The 24,517-nt window shown below is 41.0% G+C and overlaps 1 protein-coding gene across 5 annotated transcripts in view; it reads right to left on the bottom strand.

The window, feature by feature from the left end:
• pou2f1b (POU class 2 homeobox 1b) overlaps positions 1–24,236 on the bottom strand; it is a 301,199-nt gene extending 276,963 nt beyond the window's left edge. For 2 of the 5 annotated variants that reach the window (XM_068040855.1, XM_068040850.1), the window contains exon 1: positions 23,334–24,236. In XM_068040855.1, the coding sequence (XP_067896956.1) occupies positions 23,334–23,367 (34 nt within the window). In that variant the 5' untranslated portion in view covers positions 23,368–24,236. Of the gene's footprint in view, positions 1–21,737; positions 21,760–23,077; positions 23,213–23,333 lie in introns of those variants that run through there. The other 3 variants (XM_068040852.1, XM_068040849.1, XM_068040854.1) reach the window with 3 other exon arrangements.
• Positions 24,237–24,517: the final 281 nt, after the last annotated feature.

Here is a 24,517-nt window from a genome sequence, read left to right on the forward strand (position 1 = left end):
GCAGCACCTGTGGAAAAGCCGGTCACTCTAGAATTGGCCTTTATAGCCACTCCAGGCGCTGCTTCACAAACCACTGACCACCTCCAGGCGCGTATCCATTGTCTCTCGAGATAAGGAGGCCCAAAAGAATTGGCAGCAGAGCTTTGGAAGAGCTAAAGTTTGCAGAGACTGGAAGGTGGGAGGCCAGCCAACAAAGCTGAACGTGAAGCAAAAAAGTATTGATGAGCATTTTAGCAGCTGATGGGCAATATTAGAGGTTTAAGTAGGTGGTCTTGTTGATGCAGAGGATATAGGGTTGGTTGCTCCGCATTAAATAGGATCCCACAGTTGCAAACAATCTGGTTCAGCCTCAGACTTTGGCCAGGGAGAGAGATGGAGTTTGTGGCAGAGACCAAAGACAATGGCTTTGGTCTTTCCATATTTAGTTGGAGGAAGTTTCTGCTCATCCAATACTGGATGTCAGGCAAATCAGGGGCAGTGGAAGGATCAAGAGAGGTGGTGGCGAGGTAGAGTGGGGCATCATTAGCACACTTGTGTTTGTGAATCACGTCACCAAGGGGCAGCTTTTCGATGAGAAATAGAAGGCAGCCAATTAAATCATAGAAAGTTTACGGCACAGAAAGAGGCCACCTGGCCCATCATGTGTGCCAGCCGAAGAACGTTCCACCCATTCTAATCCTACCTTCCAGCATTTGGTCCGTAGCCCGGCAGATGACAACACTGGAGATGCATATCCAGACTTCTTTTGAATGAGCTTTCTGCCTCAATTATCCTTTCAGGCAAGGGTAGATCCTTGAGTGACTCCACAGACAATTGTGCAGGTGTGTGAGCATGAAGAGAAGCACTGCAGGCAATGACTGGAATGGAACTAGGAGAGGGCACTCCCACCTGGATAATGGAGGAGAGATGTTGGAGGAGGATGGTGTAGTCAATGATGTCAAAGGCTGCAGACAGGTCAAGAAGGATGAAAACGGCAAGTGCACCACTGTCAGTCACACAGGATGTAATTTGTGTCTGTGATCAGGGCCATTTCAGGGCATGGCAGAAAGCTAAACGGAGAGCTTCAAACATGGAATTATGGGAAATATGACCATGGACTCGGGAGGCGATAACACGTTCCAAGGAAAATAAGGCTGGAGATGGGGCGGTAGCTTGCAAAGACAGAGTGGATGTGGGTGGGTTTTTTGAGAAAACAGCATAAGATTTGAAAGACGACAATTAGGTGATTGTCAACACACAAAGATGATAATCAATTGGTATAATTACAGGCTGTTGCTTCAGTTCATTTTTCAAAGAAAAGATTTTGAATTAAAACGAGGAAAGACTGAGCCTGGTGCATTTCCAGAAGTTCACAGTAAACAAAAGCTACAACAGGTGTAATCAGTAGTTTTTTTGAAAGTCACATACACATAGCCTGAACATTGCTGATTAGTCCTCAGATCTTCGCTTCACATGCTCAAACCGTACAATACAAATTCAGCTGAGTCATAGCTCGGAGCAACAATATCAAATCCAATCCCAGTCATCTGGCAGAGGCCGAGATTTCCAAGTGACAAAAAATGAAATCATTCAAAAAATACATGTAATATGAAGTATGTAATTTTTGAAATGTTAAACATTTATTTTGGATATTATAAATGGCAGTTAAAAATAATTTCAGAATATGTTGAGCGCTTTGTAGGAAGTCAGCGGCCCATTGGCACAGTGACAAGCTTACGTAGGCAAAACTTGTTCTACTCGGAAAAAGATGAAACAAGAACCTGGCAAAGCATAACAGCAGGAAGTCAAGCTGCACGGACAAGAAATGGACACAAAAGCAATTATTTTTAATAAGCTGGATATTATATCAGCATTTCAAGCTTAGGCCTTCATCAGAAATCTCCGGTTTAGATTTGTTGCACATTTGCCATTCTGTTCCCCCTCTGACTTTTTAGTCCTGCCATGTAATTAATTCGAGAAGTAACTTTGACAGTACTAGCAGATAAGAGTACCCAACTTACTGTTTCTCCTTGCTTTAAATACAGTAACCAAGTAATTCCCCCCCACCAGCTCTGAAAAGTTGGGGGTGGAGAGGAAAGGGTGTGGAGTAGCAGCAGAGCTGAAAAACTCATACATTATGTCAAACTTTGGAAAGAAAACATATTTTGTACACCCCATTAATTTCAAAATGTGGTGGCGCTGCTTAGTCAGGAGAAACACCTTTCAGCTGTAGTGCACATGAGGGGATGTGGTAGGGAATATGGGATTAATGTAGGATTAGTATAAATGGGTGGTTGATGGTCAGCACAGACTCGGAGCGCCGAAAGGCCTGTTTCAGTGCTGCATCGCTCTAAGACTCTATGATGCTTTCGCAGTATGGTGTGGTGCATTCTGGGCATTGTAGTTTCATATGTTGCCTGACCTGTTGAGTATTTCTAGCATTTTCTGTTTTTGATACAAAGCAATAGTTCCACCCAATAAACAAAAGCCCAGGCTTCACTGACAGGGACAGACCTTTAAGGTAGTCAGTTTAAGGCATTTCAAACAAAAAAAAAACAACTTTCTAGATAAGGTTAATCAGTTTGTGAATTTTATCATTTCTCACCCTTAAGCTATAAACCTTATTTTAGTACTCGGATCATTGGGTTAGTCAGAAAACAAGTCTGATGCTCGAAATGACTTTCAAAAAATACTTTTTATTCGTTCCTGAGAGGTGGACATCGCTGGCTACACTAGCATTTATTGCTCACCCCTAATTTCCCTTGAGAAGGTCGTGGTAAGCTGCTTTCTTGAACCACTGCATTCCTTGGGACATAGGTACAGCAACAGTGCTGTTAGGAAGAGCATTCCAGGATTCTGACCCAGCAACAGCGAAGGAACGATGATATAATTCCAAGTCAGGATGGTGTGTGGCTTGGAGGGGAACTAGTCAGTCAATCACTTGCGGTATTGTACTAGGGGAAGAAAGACCAAGTGTGAAATGGGTTTATTTAAAGAGGCTAGGGAAATGGATCAGTATTCACAGATGCAATTCAATCACAGTTTTAACCACACATATTCTGGGAAATATTTTCATTTGAAAAAATAAACACATGCAAAACTAGAGCTAGCAACATGAATTAATTGTTTGGGAGGTAGAACACAGTAGGAACAAAGAGAATGTACTAATTGGTGAGATGTGACCAGTGGTGTTTCTCAGGAGATAGGGGGTATAGATACAGAAGGATGCTGGGCGAAAAAAAAACATTGTACATTCAGGTTTGCAGATAACACTAAATTAGGAAGCAGCATGACTTGAGCAGATAGGAGTAGGAAATTACGAAGGGACATAGATTATGGGACTACATAAAACTTCACCAAATGGAATTCAATGTGGGGAAGTGTGAAGCCAAGCACTTTGGGTCCAAAAATGCAAATTGCAATATTTTCTTAACACGAGACTAGGAACTGTAGAGGAACAAAGTGAAATAGGTGGCTGTGTACATAAATCACAAAGCTAATGAACAGGCAACAAAAGGTAATTAAAAAGTGGAATGTAAGGATTTCACTCAAGGGGGCTGGAATACAAAAGAGGAAGTTATGCTTCAGTTTGAGAGAGCCTTGGTCAGACCCCATCTAGAGTAATGCATTGTGTTTTGGGCAACACACCTCAGGAATGATGTACTGTCCTTGGAAGGGGTTCACACAGATTCATCAGCATGATACCAGGACTTATAGGGTTAATAATTAATAATAAAGGTTAGAAGATATGTTGCAGAAGCTTGGTTTGTATTCCCTCGAGTTTAGAATTAAAAAAAAATAAAAAACGAGATTCAATAGGGTTGATACAGAGAAACTCAAGGGGCTGGGTAGAAATCCAGACAAGGAGCATAATCTTTTGATTACAGATAGGCCATTCAGGAGTGAAATAGGGAGACACTTTTTTGGAAAACATGAACTCTTTCTCACAAAAGGCTGTGAATGCTGGGCCAACTAAAAATTTTTTAGGACTTCAATCAATAGACTTTTGTTAAGCTTACCAAGGAATATGGATCAATGATGGGTAAATAGAGTTGAGGTACAGATCAGCCATGATCTGATTGAATGGCAGGCAAGCAGGCTCAAGGGGCTGAAAAGCCTACTACAGAGTCCTAACCTACCTTCACGATATTTGTGCTGCCAATGATTCTGTGTTCATATGATGAATTGCTTTCAATTCTGCATACTCCAATCATTCCTTTCCATTTGTATGTTGCACTTAGTTTTTAAATATTAACTATTAGAAGATTTAATGGATTAGTTTTGATCATAAAAATGTAAACTTAAACATTAAAAATGTACTTGCCCTATCTTACAATCTCCTGACCTGTACACAATTGAAACCCAGGTGGTTAATTCCATATCTCAGAGCACTGTTGAAATATTTTGTGAAAAGTTACTTCCATGCCTCATTCACTAAATTTGATATGTAATCAACCTGCAGATGAGAACATATAAATATGCAGAAGCTCATCGTCTATTAGTGTCGTCACTAACACCAATGCATTTTCTGAAAAAGAATTTTGTACAATACATTTCTTGCATCATATTCTTCATTCATCACCTCACATCACACCCTTTAGCTCAAAATGCCACTGAGACAAGTACACTTGAAAAGAACAAAAGTGCATAATTATAATGCTTGGTGTATTTCTGCAGTTCAATTGGACCAGCATGAATATTTCACAGCGATGATGCTTTCCTGAATGCTAGCAAAAATACAATGCAAATTTATACACTGCAGATTGGGAAAATCTACATCCATCTTATTGTTTTTTTGCAAAGTTGTGCAAATCCTGTAATTCTGGTTAGTTTCTTTCTGCAAATTTTTTTTAATAAGTGCAATTGCACCAGAATCTCTCAACCTCTAGTTTATTGAGCCAAGTACCATAACTGCACTGGATCTAAATACGCATTCATGAATGCGCCCAAGTCTAGATTATCCTGATCAAAACATAATCTCATTGTAGAAAACAATTTAAAATCAACGGTTTCCTTCAGGCTCATCATTCACTGACTCACAAATGCTGGCATCCTGCAGCCGGCAACCACATCAATGAAAACCTATTGGATTTTTTCCAGACCAGTGTAAATGTTGATCCACTGAGTCTGCATGACCAACACTGATATTACTGGGGTTAGTAAACTCTCTGCTACAGTAGCAACATGTTGTAATAATGATGTCACACCACATGAATTTTTAAATTATCTCATAGTAACAGCATGCTGTCATGACTGCATGCACAGCAGCCAAACTGTCACAATCTACCCTGCAAAGAATGTTGTAAAGGAGGGGCAGATTCACAAGTGAAGGAGAATGACTCAGTTAGCTTGTTCTCCTGAGCACCTGTCTGCAATGCAAAAGCAGCGTCCGAAAAGTTACCTGCAATCAAAATGGAAATACGACGATTTGCAATGCAATACCTACATGAACTGCAATTGTTCAAGAAGGCAGCTCAGCACTACCTTCTCAAGGGCAATTAGGGATGGGCAACAAATGCTGGCCAGCAACACTCACATCCCATGAAAGAATAAAAAAAATATTCAATTGAGTGCATTACAAAAATTAGAACTCAACAAGGAGTGCCATATTTTAAGCTGTCCATATTGGCAGTAACTTTAACAGCGTTAATACCAATAACAAGACTTGTTTAAAGCCAAGTTTCCTTAAAACGTCAAAGCAAGGTAGTATTTCTGCCAGCTAGCTGGCTTTTCCAATATAGGAGCGATCTAAGGCTCTCTTGACAATACAGACCATTTCTAAAAGCAGTAGGTCTAGCATCCCCATGGCTCTTTATATAGTAGAGGCTATGCTTTTTATATTGTACGGTGGGCTCCACAGCACTGGATCTACACAACCAGAAAGCTTCCATGTTCAATCATTCGTTTATGCGCTCATTCAGAACAGGGAAACAACAAATAACTTCAGTGTTTCTAGTTTTGGAAAAAGCTCCTGACTGCTATTCAAACACCCCTCATATGGATGTCAAACAGACTGAGCATGGCTGTGATCTGCCTAGAGTTTGAAAATCCTAACACATGGTAGGTGGGGAAAATGCAGTGTACATGGACTTTCGGAAAGAAGCTGACATGGGAGATTACTAGAGAAGATTAAGCAGTACGGAAATAGGGAAAGGATAGCAAACGGGATTAAAAATTGATCAAATGGGAGTAAAGAGAGTCAACATTTAGGACAGTCATTCTAAAATGGTTTCCCTCAACATTCAATTCTGTGACCACTTCTGTTTGCTTTTATAGATCAATGCTTTGGATACAAGCCATGAGCGGTGACAACATTTGCAAAAGATATCAAAACAAGAGGTGCAGTTTAGAAGACCAAAGGGGAATGGCTGCATTGTTACGAAGTGTGAGGTGATGCATTATGGTTTTACAAAAAGTAATGATCTGAATGGAAGTAGGCTTGGTGCTATGTAACAGCATTAAAAGCAGAGTGTGAGGTTTGCAAGGCTGAGGAAATAAAGCTAATGCAATTTTAGGTTTGATCACCAGAGGTATAGAATATAAAAGCCAAGAGATACTGATGACTCTACATAAACCCTGAAGATCTCAGTTAGAGTATTGTGTGCTGTAATGGACTCCACTCTAGGAAGAATACTGATGCTTCAGAGAGGGTAAAAATGCAGATTTACTGGGATGCTGTTTGATATGAGAAAATAGAAGTACAAAAAAAAGTTGAAATTTCACCACATTACAGGTGATAAAATATGGTCCAAATGGCCTGTTTCCGTGTTGTAACGTCTATGTCTAATACCATTAAGGCTCACAAATGAAAAGCAATACTTGGATGAGTTACTGGAGAGAGAGAGTCAGGAACCTAAAGAATCATATCCTAGCAAGAAATCAATGCCTTCAGAATAAGGAGGGAGAAAATTGGCAAGAAAAAGTTTCCCAGGCAGTCTCCTGCACCATATTTAAATTTTTACTGTTCACATAATTGAACAAAAATGGCTACAATATTTGTGTCATTTTTTTTTTGTTACAGAACTGACTCCATAAAATAATGTTGATGCACATTAAATCCAGCCCTACAATCTTCAGAGAACTCGCCATTCCCCCAATTCTGGTCTCTTGTGCATCCCCAATTTCCTTCACTCCACTGGTGTTCATGCCTTCACCTATCTAGGTCCCAAGTTATGGAATTCCCTCCTTAAACCTCAACCATTCCCTGCTACTTACCTGCCTCTTTGATCAAGCATTTGGTCACCTTTCCTAATATCTCATGTTGCTTGCTGTGAAATGTCTGATAACATTCCAGTGAAGTGCAGTGGGATGTTTTACTATGTTAAAGAAAGCTATATAAATGCAATTTGTCGTGGTTTCCTCCTGCTTAGTCAACGTTAGCTTTGAAGTGAGTAATACCCAACATGAAAATAAACTTTAAAAGTATCCACAGCATTTAGTTGTGTGCCCCTCATCACGACTTTAGGCAAGGCTAATCCATTTGGTCTTCAAGTCGACAACCAACCCACAACACAACCCAATCCTATAATATGCAGTAAATTGCATTCCGAATGAGCAGCTGTCAGAAAATAAAAGTTCACAACACATTGCTTTATTTTGGTCATAATCTGAAGATGAAAACACTACCAACATTTTATGCAGAACTGGTTGCGACACTGTTGAACACAGCTGCAAAGAGAGAGAGAGAGAAAGAAAAAAAGAAAATGTTGGAAATACTCAGTAGGTCAAGCAGCATCTGTAAAGAGAGAAACAAAGTTAACGTTTCAGGTCGATGACCTTCTATCGTGCCACTTGCGTACAGAATAACACACTGAGCTTGGTTGGTAGCACGGAGTCGGAAGATTGCATAATCCTGCACCACTTCACAAACATATTTAGGCTAATACTCCAGTGCAGTACGAAAGAAATGATGCATGTTTGGCAATGTCATTCTTCTGATGAGGCATTAAACCAAGGCATTGTCTTTCTGTTTGAAGTTTAGGTGATTACAGACACGATCATATATGCAAGCAGTAAGGAGTTCTCAAGCCCTAGTTTTCCAATCGCACTATTTTAACCTTAATCAAAATATCCAGACCTCAGTGCCCTGGCCAAAATTCATTCCTCAACTAACAGCACCAAAATAGATGGCCTTGGCATTATCTCACTACCATTTCTGGGATCATTTGGTGAACAAAATGGCCATCAGATTTATTTATGTAACAAATAACTTCACAACACTTCACTCTATGAAGTGCTCTCAAAGTTCTGAGATATTAGAATACTAAAACCCAAGCCTCAAGCTGCACGTCTCACTCTCACAGCTACTCGAACTGTTGACTTGTTAGTTAATAACCAGCAGTGTTGCCCATGAGGATGCAAGATCAAGTGAAATTATTAGGAGAAACAGGCTGAAAGGCCATGGGGTAATTGGGCCAGAGAGGACAGACATATTTCAATCCCTATTCTAAAGTCGTACATTCTGTCTTTGCTTTTATATTTCCATTAAATATGGGCATAGAATTTTGTAATGTAATATCAATGTATTATTTACCAGAAATATACGAGGGCTTGGAGGGTTAAATTATGAAGAGAGTTTGTGTATACTTGACTTCCATTCCCTCAAGTATAAAAGATTGAGTGGTAATCTGAACAAGGTGTTCAAAATGTTAAAGATTTGATAGGATAGATAGAGAAACTATTACTACTGGTGGGGAATCAAGAATGAGGAGATACAAACTTTAAAAAAAAGAGGCTATTCAGGAGCGAACGCAAGAAGTACTTCTTTCACACAAGAAGAAATCTGGAAAATCTGAAACTCTGCCCTCAAAAGGCTATGGTTGCTAGAATTGGTGCTTTCAAGACAAATAGATTTTTGTAGGGCAAGGATATCAAAAGACAGGAAGCAACAGCAAGTTAATAGAGTTGAAGAGCAAATCAACCAAGCTCCAAATAAATGTCAGGGCAGGCCCGAGGGATTGAATGGCCTAATCCTGCTCCTAATGTTTCCAACTGCCTATGTCAACCTGTCACACTGTAAATCACACCCACCTGCAAGTCCAAAGCACATCAGGGTAATCAGACAAAAACGGATGCTAAGCGAAAGAATTACAGCATGACAAGTATACATGGGTAGTTTTGATGATAACAACTTGCACTTATATGGAGGCTTTACCTTAGAAAAATGTCCCAAGCAAATTCACAGATGTGCAAGAAAAATTAATACTGCACCAATGGAAAGATTAAGCAGAGCGACCAAAAACTTGCTTTCACAACATCTTAAAAAGGAGTAGAGAGAAGTGGAGAGGCACAAGAGTTTTGGCAGGAATTCCCAGTGTGGGAACTAGGCAGCTGAAAGCACAAATGTTGGAGTCAAAAACAATTCAATAGATACATTTTTGTTTAAACCCTTATTTTGCACAGTTCGACAATGAAAAAAATTGAGACATGAAAAGAATTTCAGAATATTTGTGGGAACCCAGTGTGTAGATTGGTTAAAACATGTAGAAATGTAGACACAACAACTTGCATTTATATATTGCATGTAGGGCAGTAAAACCTTCCCTAGGCACTTCTACAGGAATATTATTGAACAAAAAATCTGCTACCAAGGCACGCAAGGAGACGTTAGGGAAGGGGTGACCAAATGCTTGGTGACAGAGGTAGGTTTTAAGGCACATCTTAAAAGGATAGGGATGTAGAAAAGCAGAGAGGTTTAAGAAGGGAATTTCAGAGCTTAGGACATACGAATTAGGAGTAGGCCACTCAGCCCCTCAAGCCCACTCCGCCATTCAACAAGATCGAGGCTGATCTGATTATTGTAACCTCAATTCCACATTCCCGCCTACCCCTGATAACCTTTCACCCCCTTGCTTATCAAGAAACTATCTACCTCTACCTTAAAAATATTCAAAGGCTCTGCTTCCACTGCCTTTTGAGGAAGTGAGTTCCAAAGATTCATGACCCTCAGAGAAACAATTTCTCCTCATCACTGTCTTAAATGGGTGACCCCTTATTGATGAACAGTGACCCCTAGTTCTAGATTCTCCCACAAGAGGAAACACCTTTCCACATCCACCCGGTCCAGACCCCTCAGGATTTTATATGTTTCAATCAAGTCGCCTCTTACTCTTCTAAACTCCAGCAGATACAAGCGTAGCCCGTCCAATCTTTCCTCATAAGACAACCCGCCCATTCCAGGTATTAGTCTAGTAAACCTTCTCTGAACAGTTTCCAACGCATTTACACCCTTCCTTAAATAAGGAGACCAATAATGCAAACAGTACTCCAGATGTGGTCTCACCAATGCCCTGTATAACTGAAGCATAACCTCCCTACTTTAGTATTCAATTCCCCTCGCAATAAACGATAACATTCTATTATTTATTTAGCGATACAGCACTGAAACAGGCCCTTCGGCCCGAGTCTGTGCCGACCATCAACCACCCATTTATACTAATCCTACACTAATTCCATATTCCTACCATATCCCCACCTGTCCCTATCTTCCCCTACCACCTAACTATACTAGGGGCAATTTATAATGGCCAATTTACCTATCAACCTCCAAGTCTTTGGTGGTGGGAGGAAACCGGAGCACCCAGCGGAAACCCACACGGACACGGAGAACTTGCAAACTCCGCACAGGCAGTACCCAGAATTGAACTCAGGTCGCTGGAGCGGTGAGGCTGCGGTGCTAACCACTGCGCCGCCCTATTAGCTTTCCTAATTACTTGCTGTACCTGCATACTAACTATTTGTGATTCATGCAATGGTTCACCCAGATCCCTCTGCATCTCAGAGCTCTGCAATCTCTCACCATTTAGATAATATGCTTCTTGTTTATTCTTCCTGCCAAAATGGACAATTTCACATGTTCCCACATTATACTCCATCTATTCTACATCTTTGCCCACTCACTTAACTGATCGATATCCTTTTATCGCCTCCTTATGCCTCTTCACAACTTACTTTCCTACCTATCTTTGTGTCATCAGAAAATTTAGCAACCATACCTTCGGTCCTTTCATCCAAGTCATTTATATAAATTGTAAAAAGTTGAAGCCCCAGCACTGAGTGGCACACCACTCGTTACATCTTGCCAACCAGAAGATGACCCATTTATGCCTACTCTGTTTCCTGTTAGCTAACCAATCTTCTATCCATGACAATATGTTATCCCCTACACCATGAGCTTTTATTTCCCACAATAACCTTTGATGTGGCACCTTATCAAATGCCTTCTGGAAATCTAAGTACAGTATATCCACCGGTTCCCCTTCATCCACAGCACATGTTACTTCTTCAAAGAACTCCAATAATTTAGTTAAACATGATTTCCCTTTCACAAAATCATGTTGACTCTGCCTGATTAACTTCAATTTTTATAAGTGTCCTGCTATAAAGTCTTTAATAATAGCTTCTAACATTTTTCCTATGACAGATGTTAAGCTAACTGGCCTGTAGTTTACTGCTTTCTGTATCCCTCCCTTTTTGAATAAAGGATTACATTTGCTATTTTCCAATCTACTGGAATCTTCCCCAAATCTAGGGAACTTGGGAAAATTAAAACCAACGCAGGAACTAGCTCACTATCCACTTCTTTTAAGACCCTAGGATGAGGTCCAACAGGACCCAGGGACTTGTCAGCCTGCAGCTCCAACAATTTGCTCAGTACCACTTCCCCAGTGATTGCAATTTTCTTGCAGCTTAAGGCAGGGTCATCAATGGCAGAGAAATTAAAATCAGATATGTGCAAGAGAGTAGTTAGAGAAGTGCAGAGATTTCGGAGGGGTGTAGGGCTGGAGGAGATTACGGAGATAGAGAGGGGCAAGATCATGGAGGGTTTTGAAATCAAGGGATTTCAAAATTTAAGATGTAGCTTAATTGGGAGTCAATGTAGGTCAGCAAGCACAGGGGCCATGGGTGAACAGGACTTTGAGAGTGTTAGGGTATGGGCCACAGAGTTTTGGATGGGCTCAAGTTTATGTAGGGAAGATGCGTGACAGACCAAGAGATTGCTGGAATAGTCAAGTCTAGAGCTAACAAAAGGTATGGATGAGGGTTTCAGCAGATGAACTGAGGCAGAGTCGATCTTATGGAGGTAGAAGTAGGCGGTCTTGGTGATGGAGTAGATATGTGGTCTGAAGCTCATCTCAGCATCAAATACATCAAGATTGCAAACGTTTTAGAGACAACGTGGAGACATTAATTTCTCTGTCAATAATATGACAACAGAAAGTAAAAGTTGCAGAGACAGGTAGCACACAGATTTCCCATTTTGACAGTACCCAAATATTCTTTGTTGTTTATACAAAACCATAGTGCTCGTACCACCCAAAAAAAATGAGGGGGAGCAAGAACATTTAATAGTAAATAAACAGTTACATATAAAAAAGTGAATGCCTTATCTTAAGTTGTATTTTATTACTATCCTTTAGTCATCACATATGTGGTACAGTGGCTAGCGCTGCAGCCTCACAGCTCCAGCGACCCGGGTTCGGTTCTGGGTACTGCCTGTGCGGAGTTTGCAAGTTCTTCCTGTGACCGCGTGGGTTTCCTCCTGGTGCTCCGGTTTCTTCCCACAAGCCAAAGACTTGCGGGTTGATAGGTAAATTAGCCATTGTAAAAATTGCCCCCAGTGTAGGTAGGTAGTAGGAGAATTGAGAGAAGGTGGGGATGTGAGAGGGAAAATGGGATTAATGTAGGATTAGTATAAATGGGTGGTTGATGGTCGGCGCCGACTGGGTGGGCCAAAGGGCCTGTTTCAGTGCTGTATCACTCTATGACTCTATATTATTTAGGAATGGAATTTAGATTTTTTTAAAAACACGGATCACAAAGTGAAAAACTGTCCAGCTAAAACTAAGTGCGTTGCAATCATGCAATTTTAGCAAATTATATGCAGGGTTTTCAAAATCATAAAAACTGAACATCCAAAAGTGAACTTCTTTTAAATGAGGTTTGGCTTTAACAAAACTTGAAAATTGGAAATGGCATAGTACAAAATGAGCCTCTCAATTTAAAACAAAAATCAATGAAAAGAGAGGGGAAAAGTGATTTTTTTTTTGCTCTATGAAAGCAGGACAATTCAGACTTTAAAAGCAGTGAGTTCTCCCTGGTCATTGCGCAGAAAATTGAGTCCAGAGATGTGCACGCTTTAGAATAGTAACAAAATCACACCTCAGTACTTAATTTTCAGCACAGAATTCTTTCAAGGGACTTAGGAGATTGAAGACTTGAGGTGATCTCAGCAGAAGCAGATTTAAGATCACAATAGGATACACCAACTAACTTTTTACCATCTGTATATTTCTATTCATCGGTTATATCAGATACCTAAGTCTGTTTGCAATGCATTTAAGCACGCCAATAGTTGAGTATGCTGCCAAAAATGTGAAATGTGAGAGAATAGAATTTAATAAAAATTTCACTGAACTTTTTGAAAATTTAGAAAATATACGCAAAGAGAATTGATGCAAGCGTAACACCAGGTGGGACTGATGCAGCAAAGATTTTCAAAGTCGGTCATTTCTGGCTGGTACAGGAGAGCATGCCAGGAGCAGCACCAGACACACCTAAAAATGAGATACCAACCTGGTGAAGTTACACCACAGGACTACATTGTATGCTAAACAGCAGAAGCATGCTATAGACAGAGCTAAGCAATCTCACAACCAACAGATCAGATCAGAGCTCTGCAACCCTGCTACATCTAGTTGTGAATGGTGGTGAACGAACAGGAGCTGAGGCTCCACAAACACCCATCCTCAATGGTAGCGCAGCCCAGAATGTCAGTGCAAAAGACAAGGCTAAAACATTCACAACCATCTTCAGCCAGAAGTGCAAGAGGACGATCCATCAGAGATGCCAGTCTTCAGTCAATTCAATTCACTCCACATGACATTAGGAAACTGCTGAAGGCACTGGATACAGCAAAGGCTCTGGGCCCCGACAACATCCCACTGCAGTACTGAAGACTTATGCTCCAGAATGAACCGCACCCCAGGCCGAGCTATTCCAGTACAGCTACAACACTGGCCCCTACCAGACAATGTGGAAAATTGCTCAGATACGTCCTGTCCACCAAAAGCAGGACAAATCCAATCCAGGCAATTACTGCCTCATCAATCTACTCCCAATCATCAGCAAAGTGATGGAAGGTGTCATTGACACTGCTGTCAAGCAACACTTAGTCAGCAGCAACCTCCTCACCGATGCTCAGTTTGAGTTTCACTAGGACCTCTTGGCTCCAGACCTCATTACTGCCTTGGTCCAAACATGGACACAAGAGCTGGACTCCAAAGATGAGGTGAGTGTGACTGCCCTTGACATCATTTGACCAAGCCCTTATAAAATTAAAGACAGTGGGAATCAGTGAAGAAAACTCTCCACTGCAAGAGTCATACATAACACAAAAGGAAAATGGTTGCGGTTGTTGGAGGCCAAGAGCCTTAGCCCCAGGACATCACTGCAGGAGTTCCACAAATTAGCGTCCTAGGCCCAATCATCTTCAGCTGCTCCAATGACTTTCCCTCCATCATATGGTCAGAAGTGGGGATGCTCACTGATGATTGCACAATGTTCAGTATCATTCGCAACTCCTCAGAAATTAAGGAAATTCATATCAGCAGAAAAAAAGCACTGGAGAATTTTAAGGGACTAAAATCTGACAAATCCCCAGGACCTGATGGCCTACATCCTAGGGTTCGAAAAGAGATAGCTGCTGCTAAGATGGATGCACCAGCTATGATTTTCCAAAATTCCTTACATTCGGTAATGGTCCCATCAGATTGACAAATGTTACACCGCTTTTCAACAAGGGAAGGGGAGAGAAAACAGGGAACTGCAGTCCAGTTAGCCTAACATCTGTTGTTGGGAAAATACTGGAATCTATTATTAAGGTAGTCTAAACAATGCACTTAGAAAAGCACAGTATGATTAGAACAAGTCAACATGGTTTTACTACAGGAAAATCCTGTTTGAAAAATTTATTAGAGTTTTTTGAGGATGTAACTATTCGGGTAGATAAAGGGGAACCAGTAGATGTGGTAGGGTGGCCGAGCGGTCTAAAGCACTGGATTAAGCTTCCAGTCTCTGCGGAGGTAAGGGTTTGAGTCCCACCGTTGACGGAATGAGAATCCAGTATTGTTTTGGGTACAGTGGTCCTGGTATGCTGGACAGCTTCATGCTGGATGATGATGGCCACATCTTCAAGCAGAAATGGTGGCCTAGTGGTAATGGCATTGGACAGGTAATCCAGAGGCTCAGGCTAGTGCTCTGGGGACACAGCAGATGGTGAAATTTGAATTCAATTAATACATCTGGAATTAGTGTAATAGTGACCATGAAACCATTGTCTATTGTTGTAAAACCCATCTGGGAACAAAATCTGCCATCCTTACCAGGTCGGGCCTACATGTGACTCCAGACCCACTGCAATGTGGTTGACTCTTAAATGCCCTCTGAAATGGCCTAGTAAGCCACTCAGTTCAAGGGCAATTAGGGATGAACAATAAATGCTGGCCAAAAGTCAGAGTGTATCAAGCGTGTGTCCTCAGTACCTTGCTCGATGGCAGCGAGGCCTGGACAACGTATGTCAGCCAAGAGCGACGTCTCAATTCATTCCATCTTCGCTGCCTCCGGAGAATACTTGGCATCAGGTGGCAGGACCGTATCTCCAACACAGATGTGCTCGAGGCGGCCAACATCCCCAGCTTATACACACTGCTGAGTCAGCGGCGCTTGAGATGGCTTGGCCATGTGAGCCGCATGGAAGATGGCAGGATCCCCAAAGACACATTGTACAGCGAGCTCGCCACTGGTATCAGACCCACCGGCCGTCCATGTCTCCGCTTTAAAGACGTCTGCAAACACGACATGAAGTCCTGTGACAGTGATCACAAATCGTGGGAGTCAGTTGCCAGCGTTCGCCAGAGCTGGCGGGCAGCCATAAAGGCGGGGCTAAAGTGTGGCGAGTCGAAGAGACGTAGCAGTTGGCAGGAAAAAAAGAGAGGCGCAAGGGGAGAGCCAACTGTGTAACAGCCCCGACAAACAAATTTTTCTGCAGCACCTGTGGAAGAGCCTGTCACTCTAAAATTGGCCTTTATAGCCACTCCAGGCGCTGCTCCACACACCACTGACCACCTCCAGGCGCTTACCCATTGTCTCTCGAGATAAGGAGGCCAAAGAAGAAGGAGCCAGCAATGCCCACATCCCATGAATGAATAAAAAAAAAAGTAGTATACCTGGATTTCCAAAAGGTGCCACACAATAGGTTAATTGGCAAGATAACGGCTCATGGAGTTGGGGGTAATCTGAATAGATGATTGGTTAACAAACAGGAAGCAACGAGTGGGCATAAATGGGACATTTTCAATTTGGCAGATAGTAAATAGTGGAGTAACGCAAGGATCAGTGCTGGGGCCTCAGCTATTTACAATCTATATTAATGACTTAGATGGAGAGACAGAGAGTAACATATCTAAGTTTGCTGATGGTACAAAGCTCGGCGGAAAAGTAAGCTGTGGGGAGGACACGGAAAGACTGCAAAGAGATATAGTCAGGTTAAGTGAGTGGGCAACAAAATGGCAGATGGAGTATAATGTAGGGAAGTGTGAAGTTATGCACTTTGGTCATAAGAATAGAAAAGCAGAATATTTCTTTTTAAAAGGTGTGCAACTTCTAAGTGTCGGTGTTCAAAGAGACTTGGGTGTGCTTGTACAAGGAATGCAGAAAGTTAACATGCAGATACAACAAGCAATTAGGAAGGCAAATGGCATGTTGGCCTTTATTGCAAGGGGATTGGAGTGCAAGAATAAGGAAGTAATGCGACAATTGTTCAGGGTTTTGGGGAGACCACATCTGGAATAGTGCGTGCAGTTTTGGTTTCCATATTTAAGAAAGGATATCCTTGCATTGGAGGCAGTGCAGCTAAGTTCACTAGATTGATCCCTGGGATAAGAGGGTTGTCCTATGATGAGAGACTAAGTAAATTGCACCTGTATTCTCTGGAGTTTAGAAGGAGAGATGATCTCATTGAAACATATAAGATTCTAAAGGGGTTGGATAGGGTAGACAGATTATTTCCATTGGCCGATGAATCTAAAACAGGGGGGCACAGTCTAAAGGCCTGCTACCCGACCCGAACCCGGCGACATGTGTTGGGTCGGATTGGGCCAAATCAGTGCCGGGCCGGACGCACACGGTAAGTGCTCTGCTGTTAAGTATTGAAATTTAAAAAAAAAAACTTACCTGAGCTGGGAGTCCGGAACAAAATTGAGTTTGTGCTATGAGCGAGTGGCGTCATCATGCATGTGCTACAGCTTCCTGGAGGTTCAGAGTCCGAAGGCAAGTAAAGGGATGGCAAGGTCGGGCTCGGGCAAAATTGGAAGGCTCTGGCTGGGTCGGACTTGGGTCCGCTATGGCTCGGTCGGGTTTGGGTCGGGTTCTTTTTCCCGACCTGAGCAGGCTTTTAGCATAGTCACTCAAAGGGTTGCGAATCTTTGGAATTCTCTACCCCTGAGGGTTGTGGATGCTCCATCGTTGAATACATTTAAGGCTGGGATAGACAAATTTTTGGTCACAGGGAATCAAGGGGTATGGCGAGCGGGCGGGAAAACCGGAGATGAATCCCAAGATCAGCCGTGATCACTTTGAATGGCGGAGCAGGCTCAATGGGCCATATGGTCTACTCCTGCTCCTATTTCTTGCATTCGCAGATACTGAAGCAGTCCATGCCTGCATGCAGCAAGACCTGGACAACATTCAGGCTTGGTTTGATAAGTGGCAAGTTGCATTTGTGCCACAGAGGCGCCAAGCAATGACCATCGCCAACAAAAAAGAATCAAACCATCTCCACACGACGTTCAATGGCATTAGCATCACTGAAACCCCTACCATCAACATCCTGGGGGTTAACACTAACCAGAAATTTAACTGGACCAGTATATAAATACTGTGGTTACAAGAGGTCAGAGGCTGGGAATTCTGTGGTGAGTAACTCATTTCCACTCTCCACTTGCCTGGATGAGTGCAGCTCCAACAACACTCAAGAAGCTCAATACCATACAGGACAAAGTAGCCCACTTGATTGGTACCAAATCCTCCACCTTAAATATTCATTTCCTCCACCACCGGCACACAGTAGCAGCAGTATGTACCATCTACAAGATGCACTACAAGAACTTGCCAAGCTTCCTTCAAAAGCACTTTCCAAACACGCAACCTATACCATCTTGAAGAACAAAGGCAGCAGATGCATGGGAACACCACTACCTGCAAGTTCCCCTCCAAGCCATACACAACCTTGACTTCGAAATATATTGCTGTTCCTTCACTGTTGCTGGGTCAAAAGCCTGGAACTCCCTTCCTTACAGCACTGTGGACTACAGCGCTTCAAGAAGACAGTTCACCACCACGTTCACAAGGGCAATTAGAAATGGACAGCAAATGCTGGGCTTGCCAGTAAAGTTACATCCCAGAAATGAGTAATTTAAAAAAAAAAAATCAGAGCTGCCTTTCATCCATCACAGAAATTCTTCACAGGAATTTTGGAAGATCTAATACAGGTGGAATGTATACAGTAAATGGCAGAACCCTTAGGAGTATTGACAGGCAGAGAGATCTGGGCGTACAGGTCCACAGGTCACTGAAAGTGGCAACACAGGTGGATAAGGTAATCAAGAAGGCATACGGCATGCTTGCCTTCATCGTTCGGGGCATAGAGTATAAAAATTGGCAAGTCATGCTGCAGCTGTACAGAACCTTAGTTAGGCCACACTTAGAATATTGCGTGCAATTCTGGTCGCCACACTACCAGAAGGACGTGGAGGCTTTGGAGAGGGTACAGAAGAGGTTTACCAGGACGTTGCCTGGTCTGGAGGGCATTAGCTATGAGGAGAGGTTGGATAAACTTGGATTGTTTTCACTGGAACGACGAAGGTGGAGGGGCGACATGATAGAGGTTTACAAAGTTATGAGTGGCATGGACAGAGTGGATAGTCAGAAGCTTTTTCCCCAAGGTGGAAGAGTCAGTTACTAGGGGACATAGGTTTAAGATGCGAGGGGCAAAGTTTAGAGGGGATGTGTGAGGCAAATTCTTTACACAGAGAGTGGTGAGTGCCTGGAACTTGCTGCCGGGGGAGGTGGTGGAAGCAGGTACGATAGCGACGTTTAAGAGGCATCTTGACAAATACATGAATAGGATGGGAATAGAGGGAAACGATCCCCGGAAGTGCAGAAGGTTTTAGTTTAGACAGGCATCAAGATCGGCGCAGGCTTGGAGGGCCGAATGGCTTGTTCCTGTGCTGTACTGTTCTTTGTTCTTTGAATACAGCTTTACTCACGATCGTCTTGGACCTCGAGAAAATATGCTTAGTATCCTAAAGAGGCACTACTTATGGAGAGCAACCCAAAAAAAATGCTTTAAATGCAATATTCCTGGTTTCATTCCCCTCTCCTGATTTTCTTCTATTTTCAACATCAAAAAACTGGAATTTGAAAAATATCCAAATACCAGGGATTTTAATTAGCAATAAAAAATGTTAAACCTTTATTAATCCTTAGTTGTTGGTTTCACAGTTTAAGTACTTAAAAAAGGTATAGAAATGCTTTATATTTTCTTTATAGTGTACTGAAAAGATCAGAGAAAACACTCAGAAGTGGAAACAAAGTTTGTAACTGCATACTTAGGTGAGAAAAATCAATTACAAATGGTTTAGGGAAAAAGCTTTAACCTAGAAATTCAAGTTATTTCCATTTCTTTCACTGGTCAAGTTAAAATCCTCAAACAATGCAACTGCTTTGCTTCCTCCACCTGCCAGGAAACTCAACTGAAAGAATTGTGACAAATTCTCTCCATACATTGGGATGGAAAATCAAGATTGAAGCTCGTGCAAACTGTGGTGACATAAAAGCTTCAAAACAGGCTTTTTACACATCCAAGCCAAGAAGTACAAAGTTCCTCTGCAATCCAATTAATGTAAAATTTTGATGTATAATATATGTCCTGCCGCTGAAAAAACAAGTTCCTGTTGCAGCTGACATAGTTATAACCTGATAATAACAATCTCAATCACATTCCTGATTAGATTGTTATCTGCAAATATCTGTTACAAGTTAATTCTCAACAAATAATCTACTTTACACAGTATAAGCTTCTACAATATTGAATGTGGAAGCCTAGTAGATATGATATATTTTAAAATACCTCAACTTAATGTTTACTTTATTCTTAAAACCAATACTATTTTATGCCAACAAATAGTTCACTGATGAAAAGAACCATAAAGTTCCAAGTCAAATTTATACAAAAAAAGGACTAAAATGAAACGGTGATGTCCCTAACTGGACTGACTGCTTTGGATCAAGTAACACTGAAACAAGGAAAAAAGAAAATTGAAAACACAACCAAAAAACATTAATCCACATGTATCCATAGTTATAATTTATTTATGGTGAAACTAATTTATTGTGAATATTTTTTTTTGGATTAGGATTTATCACGTTCGTATCAGCTGCTTTTACCTCAAATCCTGTTTACCACCTTCAAAAGTATCGCTAAAATTGTAAAAAAAAAAAGAGCAAATTTAAGCATTAACTCACAGGAGAGATGCCCAAGGAGTAGAAACTGCAAAGAATGAAATCAAGTTATTGATTCAAGTTATGCAGCTGTCTGCCAGAAGTAAAATTTAAACCAATGAATTGTGTTGAACAGACTTTCTTCTCCGTCCGCCACCCCCCCCATCCCCATATAGCTTTCCATCTATCATAATCAAGATAACATGACAACTACAATAGGACAACATTTCATCACTTCCACTTCATGTCTAGACAGGACACAAGAAATTGTCCACTCTGCCTCCACCTCTCCAACTTTGTTCCTCTCCATTTTATCAATATTCTATGCGCATCGCAACTTTATTCTATTCCTTCCAAACTCCAAATACAGAATTCTACACACTCATCCTCCCTCATCAAGATCAAAGCTCACTAAACCACCTCCTACTGGTTGATTCACAAAATGATAAAACTGGATTCCTCCTCCCCACCATTATACAGATGTTAAGACCCAAACTCAGCATCACCCATCTAGTGTAGCGGTTATGATGCCGGACCAGCCATCCAAAGGTGTAAATAATGTTACCTGTGAAACTGAATTAAATAAATATGGTTAACGTTTCGGGTCAGTGACCCTTCTTCGGAACTGGTTCCAAAGAGTTCCGAAGAAGGGTCACTGACCCGAAACGTTAACTCTGCTTCTCTTTCCACAGATGCTGCCAGACCTACTGAGTGGTTCCAGCATTTCTTGTTTTTATTTCAGATTTCCAGCATCCGCAGTATTTTGCTTTTAAATAAATATGATAATTTGCGGGCTAGCAACCAGAAAAAAAGTGATGAAATACGCCTAATCAAAAAAACCTAAATATATGTCCATTGGAAAAGAAATCCTACCATTTCTACCAGGTTTGGCCTTTAGTCCATACGTGATTGAGTTGCAAAACCTTTAAAGTGGCCCAGCAAACTACTCAGTAGATAGGGAACAAAATGACAACCCACCACCTTCTCAGGATAAAGTTGTGAAGAACAGGCAAGAGTTACGGCCAACAACATTTTTTAAATTATTGTTTTTTCATTCCCAACTTCCCTTTTCAATATTGGTGCAGTCTTGTACTATTAGCTTTGGCCTTCCATCTAGAGTTCCATTTAAAATGCAACAGCCACATCTTAATACAGTGGATTTTTTTTTAAAGATAGGGAAAGAATGAGAAACTATTCACCCTATTTGAATCATGCATCCTCCCAACAGATCCTGAAACAACTCAACAGTGGTCATGCGAAAGCAGTGGCCCAGCAATGCCCTTGGAAGTAGAAAACTGGGATTTAGAAAAAAAAAGTTACTGGAACCTATTTTCTTCCAGAATGAAAATGTCAACAACTTTAACTATGCAGCTACAAAATAAGTTTTATGTGCATGTGAGCACTGAGTTAATTTACAATCACACTTAGAAGTTGAGTTTATTGAAAGAAGCACCAAATTCCAGATCGCAATTTAGAAAACACATTCAACAGCATAAAATTTTACTTTGGCATACCTATTTTACATTTTTATATAATTTTTGATAATCAAGTCACAGGTCAGTCAACAGCACAGATTTAAAATAATCAGTTAATCTGTAATATCACCTGTGGAGTCAAAAGTGGTTTATATAAATTTACACAAACACCTGATTAATATTAACTTTATTGTAACAAAATATTTGTGTTTCATATTTTAAAAATCCCTAGTGCTTAAAATATTTGTCACTGTATTGTGTGATTATGTTTCAAGACAACATATTACACTTATATATTGTGTAACTTTGATCATTTTCTTGCTTGCAATCAGAACTGAAGTGCGCAATAAACTACATTAACACCAGTGAATTGATTTTAAGCAAATAATTTTACTAAAACAAAACGCTACACACAACTAGCGTATTACAGTATTCGGTAGGACCATTTATTTGTTTATAAATTTGAATATCCAGGATTATAACAAAATAGGACATTGTAAATACACATTTGCAAATCGTTTAGAAATCTGTTTCGGAAAATGCGGATGTTACGCTATGCAATCTGAACGCCAAGAGCGATTAAAAAAATAAAGCGAAACATATCAGTCAAGGCCTCGATTGCTCATTAAAACCTCGGGGCAGATTTTAATAAGCATCCCTGCTTGCATTCTCCGTCATCTGAGCTCACCAGCAGCACTGGGGAAAGTAATGATGATCCAACTCAATAATGAAAAAAATTACACACCAAACGCACACGTCAAGTTATTAAATCTATTCACCTAAACATGAGGGGCGTTCCTACGATTTAAAAACAAACCCTCTTCAGCGTATATTACACATTCAAATTTTGATCCCGCTCAACAAGATACGGATTTTTAATATGTTCTCTTTCTTCAGCCGTTTCGCCGGTCCGCATTTTGCCCGTCTCAACAAAACCCTCCGAAACATTTTCTATTATTTTATCGCCTTGAATATAACTGGAGGTTAATATTTGATCCCAAAATTAGCATAGAACGCTTTTGCATCGATAAAAACAGTAAAAAATGTAAAACGCCGCAGCTTACTTTGCATAATTTTTTTAGTCAAAATTGTCCTCCCCTCTCTGTCTTTCGCTTTCTCTTATTTGTTTTATTTTTTCTTTTTCTAAAAAAAAATTCCTGGCGGAATGCGCTTCGTCGAAACGGCCAATCCGGCTGTGTCTATACCAGAAAGAAATGCATTAAAGTTTTCCTTTTTGCTTGCCCCGCAATCAAATACAGTAATAAGGCAAAATAAATTATGCTAAATTGAAATATGAATATGTAAAATTAGAGCCATTACCTGGCTTTTCATCTTTGGACGCTCCATCCGCCATTTTGAATATCAATTCACTTTACCCGGAATCCCCCGCGTCCGGGGGCCCCGCGCTTCAGCGAAAATATCGTCAACGCTGCCGAAACTTTTCACAACCCACTGCCAATCAACCGAATTAATCTTCATGCTTTTTAAAACTATCACGTCAAAGCGCATCAAAAAACGATTTATTTTTTATTTTTTTTAAAGGCGCGTCTTTATCGCCGCCGCTTCGGCCCCTTCAACGGAAATGAACGGAAATTAACGACCGGATTTAAACGGTAAAAATTTCGTCAGGAGCATAATTATAATTCGGGGAACTTGAGTTTTGTTTCAGTTACCGAGATGAGCTTGGGCGAAAGTGATCGATTTTTTTGGTTCGAAAGCGGGTCTTTTCGTAGTTTCCGGAAATTGCCGAATGGGTTTTCGGCCCCCGCTGTCTAAGCGGCAACCGTTGGATGCTCATTAACTACATTCATTCATCCTCTGGTATTGTATTCCACTGTTTATTAAATTGGTCGTAATCGCTTTCCTCCTTGACGAGCATAGAGGCGGAAATGGACGGAAATTCACGAATGGAATGGGCTATTTTTGTATTATATGGATAGCAGTGCCTTTCGGATCTAGGGCTCCAGTAGACCTCTGGGGTTTGCAGTTTTTTTTATATTAAAAAAAAAGGTTTCACTGTTCATGTGAAAGCAGGGATCCTATCTTTTGTGATGGTTAATAACTGTTAAAGAAAAAACTCATACCTCTAGTGAACCTAAAAGCTGAAAAAGTAGAGGCTTTCATCGGCTTCATATTTTGAATAATAGAAGAGGGCAAACTGGGCATTTGGGACTTCGTTCAATCGAAATCAGGGTCGAGAAGTGTTACGCCACTTAACGCCCGCTGCAAGTTTACGCTGGCCTTTTCTTATGGTGCTGTTGATGACAGCCGGTTTGACAGTTTATATATGCAAATGAGGCGTTAATGAGATATTAAGAACCTTCACTCAGTTCCTGTTTTCCAGTCAGTTGGATACCACTCTTAGATTAACACATCGGTTTACCTTGGAAATGTTTCCATAGCATTAACAGTCATGTGTACATCTTCTATGTGCCTTTTTCAAATATACCTTAAATCTTCACGTCAACTCTAAAGCCTTTCGTTCTTTCTGCCTGATGAAGCCT

The sequence above is a fragment of the Heterodontus francisci genome, chromosome 10 (assembly GCF_036365525.1).
Source record: "Heterodontus francisci isolate sHetFra1 chromosome 10, sHetFra1.hap1, whole genome shotgun sequence".
NCBI lineage: Eukaryota > Metazoa > Chordata > Chondrichthyes > Heterodontiformes > Heterodontidae > Heterodontus > Heterodontus francisci.